The sequence below is a fragment of the Lissotriton helveticus genome, chromosome 2_1, assembly GCF_964261635.1.
Source record: "Lissotriton helveticus chromosome 2_1, aLisHel1.1, whole genome shotgun sequence".
NCBI classification, from domain to species: domain Eukaryota; kingdom Metazoa; phylum Chordata; class Amphibia; order Caudata; family Salamandridae; genus Lissotriton; species Lissotriton helveticus.
In genome coordinates, this window is record NC_136059.1 from 1,426,354,320 (window position 1) to 1,426,369,213 (window position 14,894).

Below are 14,894 nucleotides of genomic sequence, written 5' to 3' on the forward strand. Positions count from 1 at the left end.
CCCGAGCACAGCACTCACCGCAAACCGAGGGAAAAAAGGCAGCCAATCACCGCGCAGGTCGCCCGGCGAGCCTCCCGCAGCCTGAACCAATGGTAGCGCGGCTCCCGGGTGACGTCAGCGGTTGTTCCCTCGGCTTCTCCGCGGCCCCGGGGCTGCGGCGGTGATTTTCACGGGCAAAACGGCTGTGCACACGACGGCCGGAGCAGGAAGGCGGGCATCAGGAAACAAGCGGGAGGGGGCGGGAAAGGGGGAGGAGAGACGCAGCGCCATTGCGAGGCCAGCATCAGGAAACAAGCGGGAGGGGGCGGGAAAGGGGGGTGGAGAGACGCAGAAGTGCCGGCAATGCCGGACCAGATTCGGGGGCGTTCCCGGCTTTCGGCTGACGTCGCGTGACGTCGGCAAAAGCCAAAGAATCTCGGGAACGCCCCCGAATCTGGTCCGACATTGACGGACAGGCCCCTCGTCCAATGGCTATGCTCCATTTATGGAGCCAGCCAATAAATGACGAGGGCCGACCCAAACCCACACTACAGTTCTCATTAGGTTTTCGCCTGCGCGAAAAAGCTGCGCAGAGCGCAGCTTTCGCCAGGCAAAACCTAAAAAGGAAACTATAATGAATATAGGACTGGAAATTGCTGCTTTAAATACAGTAACTAATGTTTCTAAGACTAACATCATGGCAGGGCAGGAACTTGAAGAGGAAGCAACCAACGTATACCAAGGGCCTGATTTAGACTTCAGCGGATGGGATACTCCGTCCCAACAGTGAAGGATATCCCATCCGCCGAAATATAAATCCAATAGGATATTTTGGGATTTATATTTCGGCAGACAGGATATCCGTCACCGTTGTGACGGGGTAACCCTACCGCCGAAATCTAAATCAGGGCCCTAGATTTCTTTCTATTTTGTCTAGGACAGGCTTAGTTTAAACCAATAAAGGGCTTCATTTATGAAGTATATCTAAGTGAAAAAGTGAGGCGAATCATTTATGGCAATGATACTGTTCAGCTGAGTGATTGGAAGTGTCATGAAAACTAATTTCTATGTCCAATTAAAAAAATTACCATTAATTGATGTAATTTGTGAAATCAGAAGAGGTTGACAGAGTAAAAAGTGACACCTAAAAAGAATTTGAGGCGACAGAACTGTTCCTTAAGCACAATCAATCTGACAGTGCTGTCTACAGTCTAATTTGAAGATGAAAAGAGCATTCATTCCATTGGTGGTAGCAAAGTGGTATCATAGTTAGTGAGATAAGACAGCGAAGGAGAGCCAAATACATGAGATAAATAATAGACCAAGATTAGAAGAGAGGAAAAAAAAAGAATAGTAAAGAAAGGGATTGAGAAGAGAAGGTAGAAGCTAAGGAACAGGAGGAACACGAAAAAGGCCATAACAAACAGAATGACACAATAAGACAGGAGGGAAATGGCAACAAGAGGATGATTAGCAGTCGGAAGGAAAGCAATGACAAAGGCAGGTCGATAAGAGAAAAAAGTAATACGGGAAAACATTAGTCTAATGCGAAATAAGGATATACCATATAGAACAAAGTTGATACCTGGTATTGTGTGCACTTCGTCAAGGATCATCAATCCCCACTCTTGACGTTTTAGCCAATCCATCACTTGCTCAGCCTCCCACGATCTCTTGGTAGTATGTCCCAACATTGAGTAAGTGCTAATAGTAATGGAGCAGCCAATAGGCTTCTCTTTGGCTTCTGAGGTGAACCTACAGATCTGGCTATCGTCAACAGTTGACCACATCTTGAACTGGGCCTTCCACTGCTCCACAGAGACTGCAGAATTACCGAGAATCAGACACCGTTTCCTCACAGTGCATGCAGCTGTAACCCCTACCAGAGACTTCCCGGCACCTGTTGGATAAGAAACAACATTGTGAGAAACCGAAACCTACAAGCAGGCAGTCAACTCAAATGTGTTTTTTCTTTGGCTGTGTTTCATGACCTGGAAAGACTAAGCATTTGCAATGCAATAGGTCTCGCATTTACACAAGTTTAAGCTATTGGCATTGTAAATGGTAATGCCTTTTATTTATGTTTCAAAAACAAAAACATAAATAAAAAGCATTGTCATTTACTGCAAATAGCTCAAACTCGCGTAAATGCGAGACCTGTTGCATTGCAAATGCTTGTTTCGATCAGACATCCATTCAAGTGAGATGACTGTGTCATGTACCCCTACACTGCGGTCTCAATTTTATACTCATGTTTGAAAGCACGTGTGTGAGAAGTTAGCCTGGCATATGATGTCCACTATTCTAGTGGGCACCTTGCACCAGTCTAATCGACCCTTATTGATGGTGGTTGTAAAGTCAACCTTATAGACAAGCTATCCTAGTGGTAGCATGGACCAGCATTCAAAGGCTAAGACTTCAGAGAGCATGTGAAGCAAGCTATTTTAGCAATTATAATCCCTTGAATACCAAATGAAAGGACACCACACAAGGTATATATCAAATATATATGTATTTATTTCTAACACAACCCCTCTGCACTCTTTATAAGGTCAGAGGTCAAAGTACATCACAAGTTACTCAATTAGCATACGATAAGTTGCACAAATACAGGTATGCCCTAGGGGCCTCACAAACCATATACTAAGGAAGTGGTATAAGAACCACGTGAGAGTTGGACCTCAGGCCTAGGGCCTGTAGAATCGCTGGGACTACACTAAACAACCAAAGGTTAGGAAGTAGGAGGCCCACTGGAGACACGTGCAGTGTCTAAACACAGTTACCATTGACTTATAATGGGAAACAAAGTAGTTACAAAGTTACTGTTCAGGACTCTTCTGGATGGAACCCTTTGAAACTAGGACACTTTGAGAGTCAAGACCCACGGGAGCACCGGAGTACTTTTGTTACCTCACCCAGGTAAGCCGGGTGCATAGGTGTCTTTTCGTGTCGGGTTTCGTCGTCGTTTTCTATGGAGATCTGCAAAGAAGTGCTGCAGGCGACCAGCGGAAAAGTGTCCGGGTGGATCCAAGGGTGGATCGGCGATGTGAAGAACCTGAAAGCAGAGGGGACAGAGTCTGGGTCACTAGCCAGGAACCAGGCGATGTCGCGTGCTTGAAGGTGAAGAAGGTGAGCTTGTCTCTTCAGCCACGAGGTCCAGGAGGCATCGACGATGACCAGGCGGTGGATTCGAGCTGTCCCACGAAGGATCTAGTTGACTGCGGTGTCGGTATCCGGATTGGACCCAACAAGACTTGGCAACCGCAACCCACGCAGGATGTCGAGATTGGCTCTGTTGCAGACCAGCAAGGTCTGTGGCGCTTCTCCTTTGAAGGGAAGCTGGAGCAACCAGGAAAGCAGTTTAGTTCAAAAGAAAAGTCTTTAGGGGGCTCACTAGCCAACCGGCAAGGAACCGGGAAGACGCGTCAAGCTGAAATGCAAGAGCGGCACTCGTGGAGGGCTGAGCTTCGGTGCAAATGGCGCTCGGGTCTGGGGCTTCTCGTACCCCAATGCACGACTGCGAGGGTACCTCGGAAGTCGAGCTGTTAGCAAAATGCAGGATGTCCAGGGTCTCTGGTCCCACGTCTCTCGTGTCCGCCACGGGTCTCAGCTTTGCTGTGGATGAGGGTCGGAGTTAAAAAAGTCTGGGAGTCCAGTTCCTGTGTCGCTGAGTCTTCGGGTTCCGGCGGGAGCGTCAACAAAGCAGACCGGCAAGTTACTGGTGGTGCCTGTTTGCACAGGGTGGTCACTCCTTGACCACAAGGGAGAGGTCTTCCGTCCTCTAGTCAGTATAGAATGTTGAATGTCCAAGAGTTTCTTTCCTGGATAATCTAAAGTCCTGGGGACACCGCTCCTATACTTCTACTAAGCTAAGGGGCTGGATTACCTACCTAGGTCCGTCCTATGGGTGGACCTGGGAAGGGGGTGGTTACACCACTTTCCCTTTGTCCAGTTTCGCGCCAGAGCTGGAGCTGGAGTGCCCCAGCAACTGGTTTGAACCGGGCTATGCATGGAGCACCTTGTGTGCCCCAGGCAGTGTCTAGATGCATTCATTGAATGCAGCCCTCCCTGCCCCAATACACAAAACCCCTGTCTGGGGAGGTGCTGGCACCTCCCTGGACAGGAAACCAATTGTCCAGGCCGCCCTTTTTTTTTAGTTTTATATAGCGCAAACTAGACCCGACCCGAATTGGGTATCAGAGCACTTTACATAGCACCAGTTACGTTACATGAGGACACACATTCATTTTAGGCACAGGGAGATTAAGTGATTTGCCCAGAATCACAGGAGGTTTTGGCGTCGTTACCAAGACTCCCCCAAGCACCAGGTGGTCAGACTCGTGTCTGTGGCAGCAGCATCCATTTTGTGATGCTGAGGCTCGGTTTAACTTTAACCGGGTAAAGCAGTAACATACATGTCTTTTCCCTCTAGAAGAGTGGAATGCTATTCCCGCCGCCAGAATTGGCAGGGGGGGGCGGGGGGGTGGTATTCCAAAGTGTTTGACACCTTACACAACATGTTTTGATAAAGCCAGGCCAAAGTTAGCATTAACCGCAAGGATTATAATGCACTTAAGAGTATATGGTATGGCTATATCATAGAACAGCTATAAGGAGATGGTTCCCAAAGCTGCAGAGGGGCTCAGCTCATGCTAGGGCACCCTCTCACATAAAACCAAGCACTCTGCCTCCAGGATTGTCGAGGCCTACCATAGGAGTGACTTATAGGTGCCTTTGTGTCTATATATAAAGTAGATATAGGTATACTATATCTAAGTAAGGGGTGATTACAACACCTTGCCAAAGCTGAATGATCAACCTGTGATGTCAGTTTGGAGGGCCAGCCAGGGGTGGCATAATACATGCTGCAGCCCCTGGTAGGCCTTGGATGCACCTATGCCCTGGGTACCTATGGTACACTATACAGGGGCTCACAAAGGTGACCCAATACCCAATCTGGTATGTACCTAAAGTACATGGTATCAATTTAGAGAGAGAACAGCTGGGCTGTGGGTCTGATTAGCAGGCCCACAGTCACACTAAAGTCGAAAAACCAGAGAATCACAGAAAAAAGTGGGGGTGACCATAGGAAGCAGACCCTACTCCCCTACAACGCGTTCAATAATTGTGGGCCTCTGTGTCGAATGGGAGAGGATCTGATTTTTAACATCTGACATACTGACTTGGAGTTCCCACATGCAGAGTTGTGATGGCAACACTGGTGTTCTCATTTTCTTCAACTTTTATTTCACACAATTCGACATTCAAACGGAACAGTGGAAATAGAGTTACCTGTGTTCCCTTTGACTTTCCTTTGCTCTTTCCTCAAGAAGGGTAAACATCGGCATTAGAAAACACGGAGGTATAAGCAAAAGAAACCCTGTTTTTTGTTAACTGAGAACCCCAGTTGAGGATGAAGGTCTGGAATGTTCCCTATTATTACAGAATGATGTCCAGACATGCCCGCTCTGCAACACGTTTTCTTACATATTCGCCGATCATGAACAGTGTGGTTGTCAGGAAAGCACAGGACACCCAAGGCATGGGGATCATTTCTTGAGAGTTTCTAGAATTGGAGCCAATTGACAAGCACCGAAGGCATGGCATCTACTGGTGGTAAATAAAAGCAGAAAGCCTGATTACACTAATGGTAGTCGAAGATGGACAACATTGGTCAATATTGAACCAGGAGTTGGCCTAACGGCTAGGGTGGTCGGCCTCGAAATTGAGGAACTGGGTTCGAGTCTCGGCAAGGACGCTGAACATCCTGTGATTCTGAGCAAATCACTTAATCTCCCTGTGCCCAACAAAAATGAATGTGTCCTCATGTAATGCAACTGGTGCTATGTAAAGCGCTCTGATACCCGAATCGGGTCACATTTGCGCTATATAAAACTCTGTAAAAAAATAAAAAATATAAAAAAACAAAGTTAGATACATTTAATAAACAAATGGCAAGCTAAGTGTTCAATAATCCCAACTGTAAAGTGTAAGCCTGACCTGCCAATCAACTGCAATACCAAAGCCCTCTGGGACTGGAGAATCGTCCTTGAGGCTTAAAAGGCGCACTGCAGTTTTTTACCCCACTTTCTAAATGTTTTGGCTAAAATTACGGATCACTACGAAAGCTTGGAAGATGCCGTCTCTACACTGTAGGTGCAAGTCTTTAATTGACATTTAAAAAAAAAAAGTTAATATGCCTTTGACTAGGCCTACATTTTTAAAATGACGTCACTTGTAAAGTGTTCCGTGCCCCACACATAGGTGGAGCTTGTGAGAAGTTGGCCTGGTATATGATGTTCACTATTCTAGTGAGCACGTTGCACCAGTCCAAGCAACCCTTATGGTGATGGTTGTAAAGTCAACCTTATAGACCAGCTATCCTAGTGGTAGCATGGACAAAAGCAGTCTTAGGCTTAACTCAAGAGGGCATGTGAAGCCAGCTGTTTTACCATATGCTATCCCTTTAATACCAATTGAAAGGACACCACACAGGTTATATATTCAAAATATATATGTGTGTTATTTCTAAATTAATCCTCTGAACTCTTTATGAGGGCAGAGGCACAAGTGCATAACAAGAAACGTAATATAACTCGAGCAGCCCTGTGGCAGAGGGCTCGCTCGTGGGTGGCACCTGGAATTTAACTTAATTTTAAAACTTGCCTGCTTCCTCTGCTGACGACAAGCAGCCCAGCTCCTTCTTAGTCCCGCTGACTACGAGCGGTGGACGCTACTTTTTTTTAAAAAAAACCTCCCAACCCGCCCTGCTGACTCCGCCCACCCTCGTCATCAGCCTATTTAGGCTCCGCCCCCTTTTTCCAGTGTACTCGAGCAGCCCTGTGGCAGAGGGCTCGCTCGTGGGTGGCACCTGGAATTTAACTTAATTTTAAAACTTGCCTGCTTCCTCTGCTGACGACAAGCAGCCCAGCTCCTTCTTAGTCCCGCTGACTACGAGCGGTGGACGCTACTTTTTTTTAAAAAAAACCCTCCCAACCCGCCCTGCTGACTCCGCCCACCCTCGTCATCAGCCTATTTAGGCTCCGCCCCCTTTTTTTCCAGTGTACTCGAGCAGCCCTGTGGCAGAGGGCTCGCTCGTGGGTGGCACCTGGAATTTAACTTAATTTTAAAACTTGCCTGCTTCCTCTGCTGACGACAAGCAGCCCAGCTCCTTCTTAGTCCCGCTGACTACGAGCGGTGGACGCTACTTTTTTTTTTTAAAAACCCCTCCCAACCCGCCCTGCTGACTCCGCCCACCCTCGTCATCAGCCTATTTAGGCTCCGCCCCCTTTTTTCCAGTGTACTCGAGCAGCCCTGTGGCAGAGGGCTCGCTCGTGGGTGGCACCTGGAATTTAACTTAATTTTAAAACTTGCCTGCTTCCTCTGCTGACGACAAGCAGCCCAGCTCCTTCTTAGTCCCGCTGACTACGAGCGGTGGACGCTACTTTTTTTTAAAAAAAATCCTCCCAACCCGCCCTGCTGACTCCGCCCACCCTCGTCATCAACCTATTTAAATGTCCCCTATGCGTCAGCGCAGCGGACGAGCGCAGCGGGCGCGACGGTGGCGCGCCGGAGTTGCGCCTGAGTTAAGCCCGTCTGCGCCCATCCGCGGCCGACCGGGGCTAGGGGCACGAGATGCTGCCGGTTTTATCACGTATTCACCTTCCCAACTATGTCAGCACTGGGCCCCTGGTTCTATTGACCTTTCCACTTCGACCTATCTTCAATGTCTTGGCCTATACATCCCCCCACCTCACCCCCCCCCCCGGGATTGTATCACACCTAGCTTCACTACCTCTCTCATCCTCTTCTATTCCCCTCTCACCCCCTGGCCTTCCTGTTCCTCTGTTTAACACTTCGGCTGCCCTCCTGAACACTAGGTCTGCAGTCAACCATCAATACGACCTATTTAACTACCTCGACTTCCATGAACCAGATCTCTTATTTTTAACTGAGACCTGGTTCAAGACCGACTCCCTGCCCAACGTGCTTGCCGCCTTACCATCGTCATACTCCGCCATTCGAGCGGATCGCCCAGATGGCAAGCGGGGCGGAGGAGTGGCCCTAATAGCTCGTACTGACCTCAATTTTCAAGTTCTCCCATCCCCCCCTATCCCTGATGTGGACCACCTGGTACCTGGCCCCCCTCACTTTTGTCCTAATCTATCGTCCCCCCCAACCCACCCCCTCATTTCTTCCCAATATCCAGACCCTCCTGGCTACCCTGGTAATCAATAACTCCTCTGTATTGGTCCTAGGGGACCTCAACTTCTGGCCTAATGACCCCGCCGAAAGTCCCCAATCAAAGGAGTTTACCAGTCTTATGAACAGTCTAAACTTTCTGCCACTGATTCATAGCTCCACCCACATACATGGTCATACACTTGACCAAATCTGGTCACTGAACGTTCCATCTACACCCCCCACCATATCTCCATGCTCGTGGTCGGACCATTCTATTATCACGCTTTCTCTTGCCCTGGCACCCACGGTTAAACCTCCGCTTCCCAAAAACATCTGGGTTCGGAAATGGGGCAAAACAGACATGCCCTCTCTCTGCTCAGCCCTGGCCAAAACCAACCCTGATCTATCTGGCCTCTCAGCTACTTCTCAGCTGGCCGCTATTAACCACTGGCTTACTGCGGCGGGCGACGAATTCGCTCCCTTAAGGCGGCTTACAGTCAAACGGGCCCACGCAGCTAATCGCTGGTTTACACCGGACCTTAAGGTAATGAAACTAGCTGCAAGAAGGGCCGACCGAGTTTGGAGAAACTCTTACAATCCCGCACAAAAGGCAACTTACTTGTCTGTCTTACAAACCTACAAAAAGGGCATCCTCGAAGCAAAAACCGAATATTATACCAACAGGATAATGACAGCCGAGTCCCAATCAAAGGAAATTTTTTCCACCGTCCACGAACTAGCATCATCCAGTAGAGCCACGGTCACCATCCCCCCTTCCCAGCTCCTCTGTAACTCGCTCAATGAGTTCTTTATAGATAAAGTGGTCAAAATCAAACTCAACATCCCCTCGCCCTCCCCCACTTTCGTCATCCCGTCCCCACCCATCACTACCGTCAAGCTAACCAACTTTCCACTATTAACTAATGACACTCTCCTCCCTCTTCTTCATCGGGTCAAATCTGGCTCCCCCCTGGATTTCGCTCCTGCTCGTATTCTTAAAGAAATTTACTCAATATGTCCTACGCCTTCCCTGACCCTTCTTAATGACTCACTCACACTCGGGTCTGTCCCCAGCTTACACAAATCGGCGATTGTTATACCAATCCTAAAAAAAACGGACGCCGACTCATCTTCCCCCTCCAGTTACCGTCCCATTTCACTTTTACCTTACCTTGCAAAAGTCCTCGAAACCCATATCACCACTACCTTAACCACTCATATCGAGGCAAATCATTGCCTCTCCCCTTGTCAAGCTGGCTTTCGCCCCATGCACTCCACAGAGAAAGTGGTCATCTCAGTAATGGACAAACTGCGTGAAGGCATTGACACCAACCTTCCGCAAGCCCTGATACTCTTAGACCTGTCCGCCGCTTTTGGCACGGTGGACCATTCCATCCTTCTCCACCCTGTCAGGGCGGCGGGCATAGCAGGCTTGGCCTTTTCATGGCTTGAGTCTTTTCTCGCTGGGAGAACTCAAGCTGTCCGTTTGGCTGGATACGCTGCGGCCTCCCGCAAGGTAGAGTGCGGGGTCCCCCAGGGCTCATCACTTTCCCCCCTTTTGTTTAACCTTTATATCTTCCCCCTCATTTTTATGTTACAGCAGCTGGAGGTCACCGTGTTTAATTACGCGGATGACCTCCAGCTAATCTTCAATCTATCCCACTCATCTTCGTCTGCTCTGAACGTCCAGACAGTAATGACGTTCATTCATGATTGGATGAACTGCAACCACCTCAAACTCAACCCGGACAAGACCGAGCTGGTTCTGACCGGAGGTGGTTGCAGTCCATGGTCCCCTTCCTTTTAGCCCCCTTCCTTTGGTGTTCCCCCACTCCCTGTGCCCAAAGTAAAAACCCTGGGGATTTTCCTCAATTCTCAACTCACCGTCCATTCACAAGTTAGCTCCGTGGTTTCCTCTTGTTTTTTCTCCCTTAGAATCATTAGGAAAGTTTCCCATTTTTTTTCTTCCTCTGCCTTAAAAGTAATCGTATTGGCCATGGTATTGTCTCGTATAGACTACGGTAACATAGTCTATAATGGGGCCCCTGCCTACGCGATCCGTCGTTTGCAACTGGTGCAGAACCAGGCGGCTCGCCTGATCCACGGCCTGCCCAAATACCATCGGGCCACCCCACTGCTCAAAACACTGCACTGGCTCCCAATAAAAGAGCGCGCCCTCTTTAAACTTGGCTGCCTCGCTTATCAGGCCAGATCGGGCACTGCTCCCGAATTCATCTGTTCTGCCATCAAGTCTTATCATCCTGGCAGAGAACTTCGCTCCACTTACTCGGCCCTCCTTGCCATTCCTCGTTTTAAAAAACAGAAAGCGGGCGGATCGAGTTTTGCTGTCTTGGCTCCCACCTTCTGGAACTCCCTCCCTGCTACCCTGCGCACTTCTCCTTCCTACCTTCTATTTCGGAAGAACCTCAAAACCTTCCTCTTAGCCCCCTCTTGTTGCTGCCACCCACTGTCCCCCACTAGCGCCATGAAACCGCCTGGTAAACGAGCGCTGTACAAATGCTTTTAAATTCAAATTCAAATTCAAATAACATACAATAAGTTGCACAAATATGGATAGGCCCTGGTGGCCCGCTAAACCATATACTAAAATAGAGGTATAAGAACCACGTCACGAACAATGGTAAGAGCTAGGGCCTTGGGAATCGCTGGGGCTACACTGGACTAACAGTTGTTAGGGAGCAGAAGGCCCACGGGATGCGTGTGCAGTGTCTAATTGCGCACGCGTGCACACATAGAAGTCAATGGGTGCGTAAAGTTACAAAGTTAAAGAATTATGAGTCTTCCGACTGGACTAGAAGCTAAACACTTGAAACTAGGACACTAAGAGGGTTAATCTTCACAGGAGCACCGCAGTATTCGCGTTACCTCACCCACAGGAAGCGGGTGCATAGGTCCCAAAGTGTGTCGGGTTTCGTCGTGGAGTTCTATGGAGCCTTGGAGAAAAGATGCTGCAGGCGACCAGGAGAGAAGAGTCCGGTTGGATCCAAGGGTGGATCGAGGATGAAGAGTACCTGAAAGCAGAGGGGACAGAGTCTGGGTCACTAGCCAGTGACCAGGAAGGAACCAGACGATGTCGGGAAGCAATCAGGTGATGTTGTGAAGCTGGTCTCTGCAGCCACGTGGACCAGGAGGTGTCAATGACGACCAGGAGCTGGATACGGACTGTCCCACGAAGGCTCTCGATGTCGGCGGTGTCGGTTCTCGATACGGAGTCAACAGGCCTTGGCAAATGCAACCCACGCAGGAATCGAAGATGGCTTCTTACTCAGGCCAACAAGGACTGAGGGGCTTCTCCTTCGCAGGGAAGCAAGGGCCAGTCTGGAGCAACCATACCAGCGGTGTAGATTTCGGGTTTCGTCGTCACAGAGGCCACTAGCCAACGGGCAAGTGACCGGACAGACGCGTCGAGCAGAAAAATGCAAAAGGGCCCGACACAGCACTTGGTGAGTGTGGAGAGGTAATCTTCGGTGCAGTTGGTGCTCGGGGCTGGGGCTTCTCAATCCCCGATGCACAACTTCAAGGGTGCCTCAGGAGTTGCACGGAAAGCAATTCGCTGGCTTTCCAAGATGGCCGGTCCCACGTCTCTCGTCGCCTCCACGGGTCTCAGCTTTGCTGTGGCTGTGGATCGGGCTGCCGGATGTATGGAAGTCCGGGTCTTGTCAGGCTCTGTGTTCAAGCTCCGGCAGGAGCAACGACAAAGCAAACCGTTGAGCGCTTGATGGTGCCTGCTTGCACAGGGTGGTCACTCCTTGCCCACAAGGGAGATTCTTCAGTCTTCTATGTCGAGTAGGATGTCGAAGGTCCAGAGTTTCGCATCAGAGATTCAGTCAGGATATATCTAAAGTCTAAGGACACAGCTCCTACCTACATACCAAATCTAGGGTCTGGATTACCTGCTAGGTCCCTCCTATGGGTGGGACCCAGGAAGGGGATGGTTACACCCCTTTCCCTTTGTCCAGTTTCGCGCCAGAGCTGGGGCTGGAGTGCCCCAGCACCGGTTTGAACTGGACTATGCATGGGACACCTTCTGTGCCCCAGGCAGTGTCTCCTTTCATTCAGCCCTCCCTGCCCCAATACACTATAGCCTGTCTGGGAAACCTATTGTCCAAGCCTCCCTCGCTGGAAAGACTCCCAGCAGCAGTAGGTCAGACTTGTGCCTGTGGCAGCAGCATCCATTTTGTGATGTTGAGGCTCTGGTTAACTTTAACCGGGATTAATGGAAGTAACAGGTCTTCTCCCTGTAGAAGGGTGGAATGCTACCCCCATCGCCAGAACTGGCGAGGGGGTAGTATTTAAAAGCGTATGACACCTTACACGACATGTTTTGATAAAGACAAACCAAAGTTAGCAATAACCGCGAGGATTATAATGCACTTAAGAGTATATGGTATGGCAATATCATAGAACAGCTATAAGGACATGGTTCCGAAAGCTGCAGACAGGCTCAGCTCATGCTAGAGCCTCATCTCACATAAAACCAAGCACTCTGCCTCCAGGATTGTTAAGGCCTGCCATAGGAGTGACTTATAGGTGCATATGTGTCTATATATAATGGTAGGTATAGGAATACTACACCTAAGCAAGGGGTGATTACACGACCTTGCCCCAGCTGAGTGATCAGCCAGTTGTGTCAGTTTGGATGGCCAGCCAGGGGTGGCAAAAGCTATGCTGCAGCCCCTGGGAGGCCTTGGATGCACCTATGCCCTGGGTACCTATAGTACACTATACCGGGGCTCATAAGGTGACCCAATATCCAATTAGTTATGTACCTGTACCTAAGGTACATGGAGTCCATTTTATAGAGAGCAGATAGTTGGCTTGGGATCCTGCTAATCAGGGCCCCAGGCTAAGTCAAAAACCAGCTAAACACAGGGCAAAAAATCTGGGGTAACCATAGTCAGGTATTCACCTTCCTACAGAGCTACTCATTGTTTATGAATACCACTAAAGATCCCATGATGGAAAAGGCCAAGAGATTAGGCTTCAGTACTGTAACACCAACGCGTGGTTCCACAGTTTATTTTTCCTACAGAGAGACTTTGTGCATTGTATATATTTTTTTGCTTTCATATATGAATTACAAGTTATATGCATTTTTTTATCCTGCTTCTTTGTAGTGTATCTTATCTTCTATTAAGTTCAGTAGTATGGGCCGCACTCTATTCCTATGCGCTGCTGAGTTTTTATAGCTTTCTAAATGTATATGTTGTCTTCTGGTGACTCATTGTTCCTCCTCCACCACTCTACATTGAATATTAATAGCTTTTAGACCCTACTTTCATGCAGCACTCTCCACGAGCTGCTGAGCCGTGCCTGGTCGTGTACCCCTGTGGGCGGCTCTCGCTTCAACACTGTTAATGGTTTTCAGAAGTGCTGTCAACACCGAGATGGTAGTTAGCGGGTGACCCCGGAGGAAGGAAGGAGGTTCACAAATATGGGAGCACCAAGGAACTCGTTTAAGAGGCAGAGAGGGTGTGGGCATTTAATGGCCTATGGGTACCTAGGGAATGCATTTCACCACAAGGACATGCAAAGGTGGAAGAGTGGAGGGGCGTGCACACGGAGCAGGGCAGAATACGTACAGGGGGATGCAGGGAGTGACATGAGTGAGGCAGGAAGTAAAACAGATGAAGCAAGAAGACTGAATGGGGAGGCAGTAAAGCAAGGTGGAACAAAAAGGGATACAAAGGTCGAAGAATGGGTGCAAAGAGATACAAATGGGGAATAGACACATTGGGCAGTGGGACAGAAATGGTGAGAAGGAACAATGATGGGATGCATGGGGAGGGGACAGTCAGGAGCAGAGGACAGAAGAGAATACAGGCAGCAGCAAGGAACACAAGAGGCTACCAAGACACACAAGGAAGGGGCAGGAAGGAACATCCACTGGGGCCATGGAGGGAAACACAGCTGGACAGATAAGGGACACACACGGTTGGCCTGGGTGAGACATGCGTAAGAGGTGGAGCTTGATCTACACAGGGCTGGGAAAATACTGATTCCGAGAGAGAGAGGTACATGCACAGATATATAGGCAGGAACACAACAGAGGGTATCCACGGATTTTCACACGAGATCATGGGCAGAAAAACGAAGAGGAGACAGGAAAGATCACCTAAATTGAGGTATAAAATATTACTAATGGAACAAGACAAGATAATCAAGGGAGCAGGGTGAGGCACATAAGGGTAAAATGAAGGACAAGGAAGTGATCAATAAATGACATACACAAGGGGTCAGGGCGACAAATGTACAAGCGATCAGAGTGCAGTCATGAGACGAAGGTGAGAAATAATGCGAAAGGGTGACAAGAACAGGAGGCAGGAGGCATAAACCCAAGCAGGAGTGAGAGAGACAGACAAACACACACACGAGAATTGCACATGAGTGGTGTCTACTGCGTCTCAAAATCTGCTTCAATTCTCAAGAACAACTCCCTGGTATGGGTGCATAGCACCCTTCATCCATGTCACCACTCTCCACCACCTACCCAAATCGGCCTCTGTGCTCTTCATTATTTTTAGGTGTTGCCGTGCGTAAAGTGTCTACTTTGTTGCATAGAAAGGTACAAAAGGTACAGTACCACCAGAGGGACATTAAAATAATAAAATTCCTTGTATATACAAATGTGTACTGTTCTGTATGTTCTCTGCGGCAGCTCGCGAAGCCCCTGGTGTTATATATGTTTAAATGCATGTTACCTTAAAAAC

The 14,894-nt window shown here is 48.8% G+C and overlaps 1 protein-coding gene across 2 annotated transcripts in view; it reads right to left on the bottom strand.

Annotated features, from left to right (window-relative positions):
* Window positions 1-14,894, bottom strand: part of ERCC3 (ERCC excision repair 3, TFIIH core complex helicase subunit) — a 2,074,468-nt gene that overhangs the window by 830,256 nt on the left and 1,229,318 nt on the right. For both annotated transcript variants that reach the window (XM_078676352.1, XM_078676351.1), the window contains exon 9: window positions 1,565-1,879. In XM_078676352.1, the coding sequence (XP_078532478.1) occupies window positions 1,565-1,879 (315 nt within the window). The remainder of the gene's footprint in view (window positions 1-1,564; window positions 1,880-14,894) is intronic.